The sequence below is a fragment of the Sinohyriopsis cumingii genome, unplaced genomic scaffold (assembly GCF_028554795.1).
Source record: "Sinohyriopsis cumingii isolate HCF-2022 unplaced genomic scaffold, ASM2855479v2 utg002431l, whole genome shotgun sequence".
NCBI classification, from domain to species: Eukaryota; Metazoa; Mollusca; class Bivalvia; order Unionida; family Unionidae; genus Sinohyriopsis; species Sinohyriopsis cumingii.
In genome coordinates, this window is record NW_028316207.1 from 382,030 (window position 1) to 398,263 (window position 16,234).

At 36.6% G+C, this 16,234-nt stretch overlaps 1 protein-coding gene and 1 non-coding gene across 2 annotated transcripts in view; both read right to left on the bottom strand.

Moving 5' to 3' along the window:
• LOC149770744 (rotatin-like) overlaps window positions 1-13,915 on the bottom strand; it is a 76,127-nt gene extending 62,212 nt beyond the window's left edge. Inside the window, exons 1-3 of the mRNA XM_089949173.1 lie at window positions 13,833-13,915; window positions 11,794-12,024; window positions 2,043-2,114 (exon numbers count right to left, since the gene is read on the bottom strand). Coding sequence (XP_089805299.1) covers window positions 2,043-2,114; window positions 11,794-12,024; window positions 13,833-13,915 — 386 coding nt within the window. The remainder of the gene's footprint in view (window positions 1-2,042; window positions 2,115-11,793; window positions 12,025-13,832) is intronic.
• Window positions 13,916-15,485: 1,570 nt separating this feature from the next.
• On the bottom strand, window positions 15,486-15,558 carry Trnat-ugu (transfer RNA threonine (anticodon UGU)). Its single transcript has one exon. It is a non-coding gene; the product is annotated as a tRNA-Thr (tRNA).
• Window positions 15,559-16,234: the final 676 nt, after the last annotated feature.

The window sequence follows — 16,234 nt, forward strand, 5'->3', positions numbered from 1 at the left end:
CCATATGACTTCCCATTAAGAAGTACTAATAACAAGATTTTCAAGATGGTAAAACCCCATATCCATATGACTTCTCATTAAGAAGTAGCAATAACAAGAATTTCAAGATGATAAAACCCTACATCTATATGACTTACCATTAAGAAGTAGCAATAACAAGATTTTCAAGATGGTAAAACCCCATATCCATATGACTTCCCATTAAGAAGTAGCAGTAACAAGATTTTCAAGATGGCAAAACCCCATATCTATATGACTTCCCATTAAGAAGTAGTAATAACACAATTTTTAAGATGGTAAAACCCCATATCCATATGACTTCCCATTAAGAAGTAGCAATAACAAGATTTTCAAGATGGTAAAACCCTGTATCCATATGACTTCCCATTAAGAAGTAGCAATAACAAGAATTTCAAGATGGTAAAACCCTATATCTATATGACTTCCCATTAAGAAGTAGCAATAACAAGATTTTCAAGATGGTAAAACCCCATATCCATATGACTTCACATTAAGAAGTAGCAATAACAAGAATTTCAAGATGGTAAAACCCCATATCCATTAGACTTACCATTAAGAAATAGCAATAACAAGAATTTCAAGATGGTAAAACCCCGTATCCATATGACTTCCCATTAAGAAGTAGCAATAACAAGATTTTCAAGATGGTAAAACTCCATATCCATATGACTCCCCATTAAGAAGTAGCAATAACAAGGTTTTCAAGATGGTAAAACCCCATATCCATATGACTTCCCATTAAGAAGTAGCAATAACAAGATTTTCAAGATGGCAAAACCCCATATCTATATGACTTCCCATTAAGAAGTAGTAATAACACAATTTTTAAGATGGTAAAACCCCATATCCATATGACTTCCCATTAAGAAGTACTAATAACAAGATTTTCAAGATGGTAAAACCCCGTATCCATATGACTTCTCATTAAGAAGTAGCAATAACAAGAATTTCAAGATGGTAAAACCCTATATCTATATGACTTCCCATTAAGAAGTAGCAATAACAAGATTTTCAAGATGGTAAAACCCCATATCCATATGACATCCCATTAAGAAGTAGCAACAACAAGAATTTCAAGATGGTAAAACCCTATATCTTTATGACTTCCCATTAAGAAGTAGCAATAACAATATTTTCAAGATGGTAAAACCCCATATCTATATGACTTCCCATTAAGAAGTAGTAATAACACAATTTTTAAGATGGTAAAACCCCATATCCATATGACTTCCCATTAAGAAGTAGCAATAACAAGAATTTCAAGATGGTAAGACCCTATATCTATATGACTTACCATTAAGAAGTAGCAATAACAAGATTTTCAAGATTGTAAAACCCCATATCCATATGACTTCCCATTAAGAAGTAGCAATAACAAGATTTTCAAGATGGTAAAACCCCATATCTATATGACTTCCCATTAAGAAGTAGCAATAACAAGATTTTCAAGATGGTAAAACCCCATATCCATATGACTTCCAAAGTAGTAATAACAATATTTTCAAGATGGCAAACTGCATTGACCCAGATCTGTCGTCTCATAATGTGGTGGCAAATCTGGATCTCTACAGTTTCTTGGGACTAATCTGTAAAACAAATAATACAGACCCTGATCTACCAGCACATTATGCAATGGCCATCAGGGCCTATGGTGTCTGTATTTTGGGCCTGATGTATAAGTAATAATATAAGGTACCAGCTCTTGAATATCTGAATCAGATGATGAATTTTAACTTACTTGTAATAACTAAGGTTTATGGAATTTGGACATTTCCATATTGTTCAATTCCTACTTTGATTGCCACCTTTGATTTTATAAATTGTCCAACAAGTAAATAGTTTTTAAAAATACTTTTAATTTCCAATAAATCATGCCTAAAATTGAATATTTTTCACCTCAATGTGTCAATATGTCAAATGATGACCATTTCTGAAAATGCGGATTTGCAAGGGAAGTCATAAGAAATGTGTGAAATGTGTTCAAGTTGAATCTTATTAATGACCAACAGCTGCTTCAGTACCTGAAACATAGTACATATGGCAACTTGCTGTTGTAGGTGGCAACGAATGACAGCAAAGCCTTGTCCAGAGACCTGAAATTAAAAAACAAAAACAATGATGCCCTACTGGCTGAAAATTTCCAGGAATCCACAGTTAGTTTGTTTATCTTTCCAACTGCTGAGTACTAAAATCACCTCTTGAGAAACACCAATATACCAAATTTGGTTACAAAACTATTACCTTATGTTTGACTTAACATGTTCACAAGATACCTGTAAATGTAGTATAACATTCTTAGGCATGGCCATTGACCATGAACTTTATATCTTGTATATAATATCAATTAACATATCTAAAAAGTTTTTTGGTTTTCTTTTTTAAGTGAAAAACCACCATGTTTTATGACCTTCCAGTAACTCATTAACCCTGGAGGTTTTTGTCATTTGGGGGCTATTTCTGAACACATCTTAATACATAGACTTTCTAGAGGTTTCCCATTAGCCTAATGCCTAGTTGTGTTAGAAACATCACTGTTCATAGGTTATTTCGCTTGCGCGTGAACAAAAGGGTAAAAGTTGGAGTTCTTACTTTTTAAAAATTTTTTTTGCTTAATGGACCCATCATTTTCATATCGAGACCACTCTTTATTCCAAATACCCACCTCATCCTACTTTTTGCAAAGGTTCACCTGTCTGTGTGCAGTTCAGGCTGGTCTGCCTTAGATCTGAGGCCAAAAATTCTAAAATCTGGATACAAAATCAGATTCCAACCACAGGCAAATTTTGGGTGGAAAAAAAAAACGGGTAAAAAAAATTAGGTTTTTCCCTTTGTATTTTGTATTGCAACTAGAACGTCCAGATTATTTGGTATCATTGTAGAGCTACATCTGTCTACCTTTCTATAATATCACCCACTTTAATGTATCATACATGAACTTGATGCTACAGAGCTCGGCAGTAGGCTACTACCTCCTGCCATGTAAATGGGGTGCCAGGGGTAACGAGTTTACAAGGATTTTGGAAATTTTATACAAATTGTCAAAGAATGGCTAAATTTGTAATTTATGTGCAATGTTGATGCACATGTGATTAAAAAGGAATATTCAAATTTGGTGACATTATCAAACTGCACCCCTGGAGGTTTTTGTCATTTTCGCCTGAAATGCTAGTAGGAGACACATTTTGGGGGCTATTTCTGAACACATCCTAATACATTGACTTCCTAGAAGTTTCCCATTGGCCTAATGCCTAATTGTGTTAGAAACATAGACTTTCATTGGTTATTTCACTCACGAATGAGCAGAAGGGTAAAAGTTGAGAGTTCTTTTTTTTTTTTTTGCCTAATGGACCCATCATTTTCATAACAAGACCATTCTTTATTCCAAATGCCCACCTTATCCTACTTTTTGCAAAGGCTCACCTGTCTCTGTGCAGTTCAGTCTGGTCTGTCTTAGATCTGAGGCCAAAAGTCTAAAATCCGGACATAAAATCAGATTCCAACCATGGGCGAAATTTTGGGTGAAAAATAATGGGTCCAAAAAATCAGGTTTTTCCTTCTGTATTTTGTAGTGCAACAGAATGTCCAGATTATTTGGTATCATTGTAGAGCTACATCTGTCTACCTTCCTATAATACCACCCACTTTGGTGTATCACACATGACCTTGACACTACAGAGCTCGGCAGTAGGCTACTACTTCCTGCCATGTAAACGAGCACCAGGAGTTAATGAGTTAAGGAGAAATAGCCATAACAAGCTAGCTATGCTGTATGTCACTGAAATCAGCATAATTTTCATTTAAGAGAGCAACCAGGCATGATAAAGGGTAAAAAAAAAACATGTAGCCATGCCATCTAATATGTGAAGAAGTAGCAATAACAAGATTTGGTAATCATGTTGGAGTCAGATCAGCAGCATCTTCATTTAGTAACAAGTTTATATTATATGTCTTTTTGTGAAAAACCTATGTAGATGCAAACATTCATTCAGGAAGACCACTTATAAGATATTTCAAGATGGCCACCATGTCAGCCATTCTGGATGTCTTAGGGAAACCATTTTCATTCAACTAATCATAAGTTTTTTCATGAAAATCCCAATGTCTCTACAACCATCCATTCAGCAGGTGTTGTAATAAGAATAAGATGATCACCATAGCAGCCATATTGGATGCCAGATCAGCACCATTTAAACATTATATTAAGTCTTTAAGCAATACTGTATGTCGATATGACCATCCTTTAGTAGTAGCAATACAAATATTTTCAAGATTGGTTCAGTATTGACCATATTGTATATCTGATAAGCACCATTTTTCGTTTATGACTAACTTGACTTTGGGAAAAACGTGTTTGTCTAGTTACATGGCAACCCTCTGGTAGTTTAGGTGCAGTAGAAATAACAAATTTGAGCTGACAGGTGCCAGATAACAAACTCCGTATGTTATTCAGTCTATGATCAGCAGAGTTAACAACAACTAACAAATTGGATAATCCACTACAGTATTAAATGCAACTGCTACCTATTTAAGGTATGGTGCCTGTGCGGAAACTGACTTTGCTAGTGCATGAGGGGTATGCTTGTTTCTGTTAAAATTGTCTGGCAAATTTTCAGTTAAAAAAAGAATTTATTTGTTTATTTAAAGTGAAGGTAGATGTTTTGAATGCAAAAAACAAATGATTAAAATTTACTCCAAAGACCAATGATTCAAATTTATAAAAAAAAGTTTTCTTTTAAGAATTTTAAAAAAAATACACTTAAACAAAATACAAATCGTAGACTTGGATTGTAATTTATCATCAACATACAAACAAATGTGTACACATTCACATAATTACAATCACACAGACATTAAATAAACATGGACACAAAGTTTTTATCTTTAAAATCCGTTGGACAGTGGAGAACAGTATTAACTTGAAGTCGCTGATCTTGCTGGAGGCATCAAGTTTAGGTATTGTATCCTCAGCGACATCCTGGAATGTCCTTGTAAATAAGGGTATTGGATCATATACCCTATCAAAATAATCAACTCTAGGATTTACTCCGTAGCAGGGCTGAAACATTTCCCAATTTGCCTTGTCCCATTTCCATCTGGACAGACAACCAATTCCATTCCTAAATTACTATACTTTTTTGACAGGATTGGCAAACCATGCTTGCATCTCATGAATAACTTATCTTAGATGAAACTATCAAAATGATGAAAATTATATACTGCATACTCTGAAGTTTATTAAAAAAATTCCCTTGTATGTGCCTACTATATTAGTCTAGCTCAATGAGATCTCCCCATTTACATCCAGCAGTACCTGTGTGGCAACCTTGATAAAAATAAAAATATTTTAGGTTCAAGCTAAATCGTACAGGTTTCTGATGATAAATTACATTAATTTTTTCATGTAATTGTTTTCAACCAATCAGTGATCTTCATTCTTTGTAATTGACATACAACCAAACACATGCTAATACTTCATACAAAAACTGGATACCAGTGACCTTCTTTTCCCTTCTTATTGGTGTTTGGGTCTTTTTACTTCTTTAAGTACAGAGTGACCCCACTATAGCATGCTCCATTATAACAAGAATTCGGACAAAGAACGGTCATGGTGTGGTTTGTAAAATTTCACATGCATGTATTTTTCTAATATGAAAAAAAAAAAAATTTTCTTATTAAAAGTATTAAAAAAATAACATGTAAATGGTTTACTATCATTGTGGGGAAGAGATTGTATATGAATCATAATATAAAACGATTGTGGTGTGGCTACTGAAATTATGTATGCATGTACTTTTCTTGAACAAGAGCAAATGTTTTTTCTTCTTAAAAGTATGAAAAATAACATGCAAAAAAAGGTTTATTCAGGGATAGCACTGAGCTTGGCCAATGTCGCAAACTGTGATTTTTTTTTCTCATATTGGTGAAAAAATATACCATCTGGCAAATTCTTTTTGAGGTAACATTGTTACCTGTTTAAACTTGTCTATACACTCTTGGGTTTTGGAGTGCAGAAATTCAAATGCACCATGAAAGGAAGCTGCAAACTTGGATATAAAATGCACTTGAATCTATTGTTACATATTCAAATACTTTATTCATATTGACAAACTATCTCAACCGTGCATTGTTAAATAATAATCCTCTTATGCTGACATCTGGCCTGAGTACTGTATGCTGACATCTGGCCTGAGTACTGTATGCTGACATCTGGCCTGAGTACTGTATGCTGACATCTGGCCTGAGTACTGTATGCTGACATCTGGCCTGAGTACTGTATGCTGACATCTGGCCTGAGTACTGTATGCTGACATCTGGCCTGAGTACTGTATGCTGACATCTGGCCTGAGTACTGTATGCTGACATCTGGCCTGAGTACTGTATGCTGACATCTGGCCTGAGTACTGTATGCTGACATCTGGCCTGAGTACTGTATGCTGCATCTTTGCCAGCAAAGGTTTTGATAAGTTACCCTATCTACACTTTGGCATATCGAGCAGATACTTCTGAGCTTCATTGTTTGTGAAATTCACTGGATGTGGTGGCAAGCCAATGTATCCAATCAAAATTTAGTTGTTCAAATTTGAACACTGTTCCCATGTGACCAAGACAAGGGGAGCACACAACTTGAATGGACTGATAAATAAGCAATTTTTGAGTGTCGGTCGTGTTTGCACAAATACCTTTCACTCAAAAACACCTGTAATGGCATCCCTCTGGTATAGTCATACTTTTGATATTAAACTTACAAAGTATCCTTTTTAGGTCAATTGAAACCACTGTTTTTGGTGGACGTACAATGCTATTGGTTAGCTGGCATTATATACTAAGGGAGGCAACACATGAAATCCAATAGATGTCACTAGGACAAAGCACCAATATAGCTGTTCAATCTGCCAATATGTAGATAGGGTTTTTGGAACCTTGGCTAGCAAAGATGTGTATGCTGTTGATCCACTCAAACAGTCATGCTATTAGGCTGGCTACAATTGACCAACCTTTGAAGGCAGGAACAGGAACGACTACAATTGACCAAACAACAGCTAATTTTCATTTTAATGTACCCAGAAAATTTCGTTTTGCTGAAACTTCAAAGAAACTGATTACCTTTGAAGTGATCATTTGGTATAAATATTAAGCAATGAAAAAAATTCAGTCCCAAACAATGTTCTACAATTATTTGATGTTGCTGCCAGAATACAACATGCTATAGTCTGGTCCTCCAAATTTGTTCTTTAACAATATTTCAGTAACACATGCACCTTCATCAAAGCAAGCTCACTACAATCTTCAATAAAAACAAAGCACCTTTCATAAAAGGAAGTCAGCACCTAACTAAAATAAATACAATGGCATTTGATGGATTGTTGCATTTTCCCAAGTGTCCGGAAGTTTCTTTTTTGCAGTAAAACATTTATGTTTATGATCACTACCAACTGCAGCATAAAATGCAAATTAAATTTCCAATCTTTCGAAACTATAAATATCTAGCCATCAAAATACTTATGTAGCCCAACATGGAAGTGGCAGTTCTTGCTGCACATGCTGCACTTGAAGGTTGCGTCTGGTGTGGGTTGGAGCTGCTTCTTCTTCCTCTGCAATCGCTTTTCATTAGCTAGCAAGCGTAGCTTATCCTCGCCGGCTTTTAGAGCAGTGATCAGAGCATGTCGCCAGCTGGACCTGTCTAGAGCAAGCTCTTCCCAGGTGTTGACATCAATGTCAAGGGCTTTCATGTCACGCTTGCAGTCATGCTTGAAGTGGAGATACGGCTGTCCGATCAACCTTTTGCCAGAGGCAAGTTTAGAATAAAGAATGTGTTTGGGAATCTGTTCGTCATCCATCAGACGTACATGGCCCAGCTATCTGATTAACGTTGGTGGAGGAGTGTGACCATGTTGGGAATCTTGACACATTCAAGCACCTCGTTTGTTACTCAACTGCTCCATGTGATCCTGGGTATGGGTCAGAGGCATCATATGTGAAAGGCGCTCAGTCTTTTCACTTGTGAGGTGTACAGTGTCCAGGTTTCACTGGCATACAGGAGAGTGCTTGGCATGCAGGCATGGTACAAAGAGATCTTAGTGCTCAGGGTCAGCATGCTGTTGTTCCACACTCTCTGCAACAACTGGGAGAGAGTTGTTGATCCCTTTCCAATCTGCTCGTTAAGCTCAGCATCAAGTGAGAGGTTGATGGTGATGGTAGAGCCAAGGTACATGAACTGACTGACTACCTCATGTTCGTAGTTGTTGATGATGATGTTTGGGGGGGTCCGCATCCTGAGTCATCACATTTGTTTTCATTAGACTTTGCCCATGAAGCTGAGAAGGAATATGCCCCTGTAGCTGTTGCAGTCACTTCTTTTGCCCTTGTTTTTGTACAGGGTTATGATGTTGGCATCTGTCATGTCATGAGGCACTGCACCCTCATCCCAGCACTGGCAGAGGAGGTCGTGCAGGTGTGTGAGCAGCACGCTACATCCACATTTGATGACTTCTGCTGAGATGCCATCCTTCCCTGGGGCTTTACCTAAGGACAATTTCTCTAAGCCTTCTTTAGTTCGGCTACAGCAGGCTTCTCATCCAGTCGGTCATGAGAGGGAGGTTTTCAATGGCATTGAGGGCATTGTTGGTCACATGGTTCTTTCTGGAGTACAGTTCAGAGTAGTACTTGACCCAATGCTCCATCTGCTTGCCCTTGTTGTGGATGTTATTGCCTGCAGCAGACTTTGGTGGTGCTGTCACTTTCTTCATGGGACCCATTGCTTTCTTTATGCCATCATACATGCCTCTGATGTTTCCGATATCTGCTGCTGGCTGGATGCTCTGACAGAGCTGAAGCCAGTATTCATTGGCGCACTGCCGTGCTAACCTCTGCACTTTGCTTCTGGAAGACCTGTATGCCTGTTGTGTCTTCTGGCACGAGGTTCATTTGTATTTAAGGTGAGCACTGCGGCACTCTTCTATCCCATCTCTCTTTGGCACTGCCGTTGGGAGGTTCTGAATCAAGTATCTTGGAGAGGGCATAGGTGAATTCTTCAATGCGTGGTTTACCCTCTTGCCTAGAGTGGTGGATCTTCTTCGGCTGAAGCTTCATTTTTCAGCACACCAGAGAGTGGTCAGTATTGCAGTCAGCGCTGTGGAAGGTACAGGTAAGAAGCACACCTTTCATGGCCGACTGTCTCATAATGATCAAGTCCAGCTGGTGCCAGTGTTTGAACTGGGGATGCCTCCAAGACACTTTATGCTGTGGCTTTATCTGAAAGACTGAATTGGTGATGCAGAGGTCGTGGTAGAAGCACATCTCTAGGAAATGCTGCCCATTCTCATTCATCGTCCCAAGACCAAAATTGCTAAGACAGGAAGGCCAAGAGTCATGGTCGGCACACACTCTAGCATTGAAGTCGCCCAGTAATACCAAGTTCTCTTCCTTGGGAATTTTGTCAATGAGCGAGTCTGACTCGTCGCAGAACTCATCCCTGGTATCTGCGGTGATGCTTAGTGTGGGAGCATAAATGCTGATGAGGTTTAGAGACCCAGTTGTGGTGTGGAGGCAATGGGATAACAGTCTTTTGTTTCCTTGTTGGCAGGGTTCTGTCATCCCCAGCAGAGTGTTCCTGACAGCGAATCCAACACCAAACTCTCTGGCTTCATCTGCGCTCTTTCCTTGCCAGAAGAACATGTCGTTCTTTTCTCTGAGGGACCCAGAATCTGGTAGCCATGTCTCCTGTAGTGAGACAATGTTGACCTGGAGTCTTGCAAGTTCGTCGTTGATGACTGAAGTCTTTCAAACATCACTGATTTTCTGGAGATCATCTGAGAGCTCAGTCAACATGGTCCGGACATTCCAGGTACCTGAATCAGCTGTTGCCCATGCAGCTGATTCCCCCTCTCCATGCAAGTGATGTATCCAAGAGAAAGACAAGCCGATATGTCATGGCACCAGCTACGTCGCAGGAGTTGCTGAGATGTCACTGAGAGCAATGCAAAGTTGCCTTAGGGACTCTGTCTCCAGATTTTCTGTTGGAGTTTACTACCTTGGCCTTTCCCATAAGAGGGTATAGTTGCAAGGCATCAAAGGTTTGAAATTGGGGTTTACCTTCTCCTAGATGGGTGACAACCCAAGGTTAACGAGCCCCATCTGCCCGAAGCGTCTGGTTTTGAAGCACCAAAAACTCACCTGTCATCAGTTTAAACAGGTTCCACCACTCGTGAAGGCCTGGAGCTGGATTTGGTTGTCAGAGTTTCTATCAGACGCAAGCCATTGGGGGATTTCCAAGGAAAGTGGGTGCTTATCTCCCACATCTGTCCCTGGCAATAACAAGTTGTCAATATACAAGTGTATTTCAGACTAGTTTGGTCTTCATTTCATCAAAAGCATGTATTTTTGTGCCCACTTTTATTTTACTCCCCCCGAGCCATCTTTTTTTGGTACATGCATCATTTTTCTTCAGCTAACTGACCTGGTTGATTATAACACAGTTCATCTATAACATAGTTGGGTCCTATGGACCCCAACTATCTTCCTATAGTGGGGTCACACTGTATGCTGGAAAATGGTAACTAGCATCACCAACTTCCCAAGAGAAGTCAAGTAAACATGGTAAATCACAGATGGTCAGATCTATGGATAAGCAGGATCATGTGGCAGGATACATGTAAGTAATGATTTATTATTAACAAGGCAAAGTGCAGGTAAGTAATGATTTATTATTAAAATGGTAGCAACTGTTTTATAGCAAGGTCTTCTATTTTCTTCCCTCTCCTGACACCTTTGCTGCAGCAAAGTGCATGGTGCTATTAAGGTTGCCAAGTAGAACAAAAAGGTGCTGTAACTGTTCAATATGATGGTCAAGGTCAGATGATTAAATGATATTTTAGAATGGAAATAAATGGAGCCAAATGCAAGTGTTTTGTGTATGCAGGCTATAGCCTGCAATGCAGTGTGGAGATTAATTAAGCTGTGTGGAGTTTTGATATTTATGATAAACATTTCTACAAGGTTTTTATTTTTTTAAGTATTTCTTCAAAAATTGTTGCAGGTTAAGAAACTGTTTTAGATTAACACGATTGTTTTTTTTAACAGGTGTCTTAAGGTAGAGATCTACTGCTTTTTAAACAGAAGGCATATTTCATCAATATTTGCCTTAAAAGAGTCTGCAATTCCATATTATTATGGTGTCATACATGTTTATAGAAGTGGCGGAAGGATGGAATTTCTGATGGGTTTTCACCATAGCATCACTAGGTTCTCTAGTGTCCATACCTTCTGGGGTTCCAACTTAGTGAAGAACTCAGTATGATTACTAGATCCTTTTGGAAATCAGTTAATTATTTAATTTGCTCTTTATTTGTTCTGAAGCATGCATGTACACTGGTGCAGCAGTTTACTGCTTTTTTTGTTACAGACTGAACTACAAAGTCACTTCTGCAAGTTCAATCTTTTTCTCTTGGCTCCTACTCTCTTCCATCTCCAGCACAAGTTTAGGAGAAATATGAACCACTGAGAATTAGCTAAAATGAAGCTGTTACATAAAGAGTCATCTATCTACATACTGAAATGTCTGCAAATTTATAGAACAAAAATATTGATTCTATTTTTATGCGATGTTAAAAAAATTGGAAACAAAAAAAAAAACAATTAAATTATTATGAGTTGACAGTGAACTAATAATCTGGTATAAAACACTATTGCAGCAAGTGATGATTGTTTACAAGCAAACATGAGGTCAGAACATGTTTCAAACCAGTCGGATCGACATAAAGTTAAAATCTTCACCTTTTTACATTTACATATGAATCTTCAGTATCATCTGCTCCCTCTATTCTGTTTGATGACCTGTGAAGAAGACCAATCAATGGGCCTTTTGGATGGTAAAGCACTTCCCCAAGCCACTGCAGGATGTTATCTGGTGTTTGATTGGTCATTTTCAGCACCATGCTAATAAACCTAAGAATCTCCAGTAACAGTACTTCATCTGCTGTTGAGGATGGAGTTACTTTTACAAATCTGAAAAAGATTATATAAATTTATTTATTTTCAAAATCTGTAAATATTATTAAACATATGCAGTCTCTTAAAAAAAAATTGAAGAAAAACTAATGCTGACTTTTTAATACCAAGAAGAATACAAACATATGTGGGAAGATAGGGCAAAATGGTTCGGGGAAAAAATCAACTCATAGTCTAAAGCACTCACCTTTATGATCACTGCCATCTCACCTCTGTCCATGTGGGGTGATGTCTTGGGTTCAGGTAAATATGTGTATGTGAGAAAGCTTGCCAGTAGCTTCCCATGGGTTGGTGGTGCTTACCAGGATTTTCCTGGGTTCTTCCTCCACCAGTTATACTGACTGCCTTGTATAGTCTATCATGTACTGAAAAATGGTATCAAACCCAAACAACAACAATAACAGCAACAAGAGTTTGTACAATCGGATTAAATTCAAGATATCGGACATAACAGAGATCTGAATGACAACTACTCCTGATCATGTTCTGTCTACCTTTCAATTCAACAATCAAATTACAGCTTTCACCTTTATGAAAGTTAAATAATTCATTATGAACATATTTAATAATAACTTTCCCTAATATGAAATGCACAGCCACAGCAGACGTTGCCAACAGAGACAGGCAACACCCCAAGGGCGCTATTCGCATGGTCTTTCGAGACCGAGTCGCCAATGATGATGATGATGATGATGAATATGAAATGTGACAATTAATCGACAGGTTATTAAAACTAAGCGGACCTAGAATTTGAAACATTAACACAAACCATGCTTCTCAGATCTAATTATTATAAGTGGATCATAATTTTAATTAGACTAAAAGTTTCTACAGTTTTGATTTATACAATTCTGACATGATTGATACATACGTAGAGGAATATAATCTACCTAAATACACCAGTGAACAGGAAAACGGTCAGGATAATACACTGTACAATATTTGTACATAAGATGTCTATCATCTTTGATCTTTAAAATATTTTTATTTTATACCTATATTTTAATTTGGATGTAATGACTATGCAGTCTGAAATAAAGAAATCTTAATGTTCCAAGAACTAGAGATAGGTCTTTGGAAATCAATGCATCTTGGAAGACCCATTATTATTATTATTAATAATAATAATAATAATAATAATAATAATGCTTTATTTATAGAGGGTGACTCATTAGTCAAGGACTATTCTGCCTTGAGGCCCTCTTAAGGAGAGTATAAAACTGAACATTATATGAAGATAGCAATAATTAATGTTTATTTTAACATGTTAAGTATTAAAATACAAAATTCCATTATCTATTAGAAACACATACATGTTCATATCTCTTCTTAAATACTGTAATATTTTCATAAGATTTTACATGTAGTGGAAGCTTGTTCCACACAACTGTACCAGAGTATTGGAAGCTCTTTTTAAACTAAAACTCTTGAACTAAACTTAATGTGCAGAAAAAATTATTTTCTTTTAGACTTAACATGACAATGACCTGATCTTAAGACTCCAGAATATAAGTTCATTTACATTTCCCTAAGTGCAAGCCATCTACAAAGTTTGGTAAAGAAATTTACTCAAGAAAAAGTTATCTGACAAAATCAGATATTTTAAGACAATGACCTTGATGTTAGACCTTTTGATCCCAAAACAAAAGATTCTTCCATAACTCATGTGCAAGTCATAAAAAAAAGATTGGTACCTGTAGATGTTGGATTACTCAAATAACTGTGAAAACCAGTTATCTTCTTTCAGTTACTATGGCCAATAACTTTGACCTTCTGACCCCAAAAATAAGTGACATCATTCTTACCTCAAGGCATCCACAAAGTTTGGCAACTTTGGTAAATATCTTCGTAAAATGGTAGAATACTCAAATTGTTGTGTAGAAACCATTTTTAGTCAGTGATATTGACCTTTGACCTCAAAACCAATAGGGTTCCTCCATATTCAAAGTGTAAGACATCTGCAAAGACTGGTCCAGGTGTCTGAATTAATGTTGTTATGCAAAATCATATTTCTTCAGCCTGTAAGAATTGATTCGGGAGAACTAAAATTACTGCATGGAAACTAATTTTTCTTCTGTCAGTAACTTGATCTATGATGTTTTAAACAAAATCAATCGTTTTCTTCTTTACCAAGAGTGCAAACCATCTGAAAAGTCTAGTCTAGGTATGTTACATAAATTTTCATTACATAAAACTTCAGTTATTATGCAAAATTCATTTTTCTTCTTTCAGTTACTGACCTTGATATTTGACCTTTGGACACCCAAACTGATATTTTTTCTGCTTTTGTGGACTTTTAATGGCAATTTCAAATATCAGTCTTCTTTCTTGTGTAATGTGTAAATCAGCTACCAACTTTGGTGAAGATATATGGCTGATAATAAAAAATGTTCAGGATTTATTTCTTTGTCACTGTCATGGACCATTAGCCATTAAACCACAAAATCCGAAGATTTCTTCCTTACCCTAAATGTATGTCATCTAATAAAGTTTGGTCAATGACTGTGGTATAGAACTAATGTTATTATAATGAAACATGTTTCGTTTTTCAGCTGCATTGAGCTTTGCCTTTGATATTTTTTTTCACACCAGAATCAATAGACTTTTTCCAAACCATATGTGCAGGCATCCTGAAGAAATATGATTTAGAACTAATGATATTGTACAGAAAACATTTTTATTCTTTCAATTACAGTGACCTTGACCTTGACAAACTGGTTTGGTTTTCCCATATCCCATGTAAACACCTTTGAAAAAGTTTGGTACTTGTAGATGGTGGACAACATGGCTAATTGTGCAGAATCCATTTTTCAGCCACAGTGACCTTTGTCCCCCCCCCCCCCACACTATAGGGTTATTTTTTTTTACTACCAGTGCAATCCATTCACAAAGTTTGGTAACTGTGGATCATGCATAACATGAGTTATGGTGCAAAATAAAATTGGTAACACATGAACATATTGGCATCATAAAATAATATGCTCCACCATATGGGAGGCATATTTTTTTATATAAAAACGCGTCTGCGAAAATTCCAAGCCACCATATATCTGATAAATGATAAATGTTTAGGCATTTTAATGTTGAAAATTACCTTACTTACATGCAAAAAACATCATGTTGCTAAAAAGTCAATATATACATTTTACAACATGGACATGACAATGTTTCACACAAATATGAAATTAAAGTGCATAAAATAATAATATGATGTTTTGATTACAAATGAAAATGATTTCATATAATACAAGATAGAATTATGTTAAACAAATAGAATTTGAGAGGTAAAAATTTTTATGCATGTTCACAAAATACCCACAAGATTACTCCAAATTCTTACTGAGTGTTCCAATTTACAACTTAAAATTATTTTATGCATATATATTTACATACATAAAAAAAATGTAACTGATTAATATTTCAATATTTTGAACACGAAAAAAAAAATGTAGTCTGCAAGCCCCCAGTGAGGATCGAACTCACGACCCCTGGTTTACAAGACCAGTGCTCTAACCACTGAGCTATGGAGGCTCTTAGCCAAACGTGATTCTCAAACCGTCTAAGTTGATGCTCAACCACTTCTCGGTAATTGTATATATAGTTGTAGCTGGGCATGTATTTCAATGTATGAACTCGGTCCTCATTCATTGTAAAGAGTCAATTTACAATGAAATGAGACTACATGGCACAATAAATCAATCATCTAAATTAAACTTCTGCAGTAAACAGCTATCACAAACCTACAGTATTCACCCTAGCAGTATAATGTGACTTGTATGACGTCTACCCTTCTATTTATGTTGTTTGGGTCGACTCAAGCAAGATTGTCAGTGTCAATGTCTTACATTGTAGGTCCCAAATCCAATTTTCCTTTTCTATATTATTAGTGTTGATTTGTCCATGCTATACTAGAGTTGCCTGTGTTCAGTATAATAACAAAAGATGTACTTTTCCTTTATAGTGTTATATGGTGTTGAACATTACTTTACTGAAAGATTTTATTATATATAACATTACTCGTCACTCGTGAACTCTCAAACAGAGAAGGAAGTAGTAATACCTCATACAAACCAAAATACAACAACAATAAACTGACTACACAAAATCTAAAATTAGTATCAATGAATATAAACAGCAGTAGGGGTAACAGGTTGGAGTTACTTTCTTTTAGGCTGTTGATTAAGCAGATATAATTCGGCTAAACAGG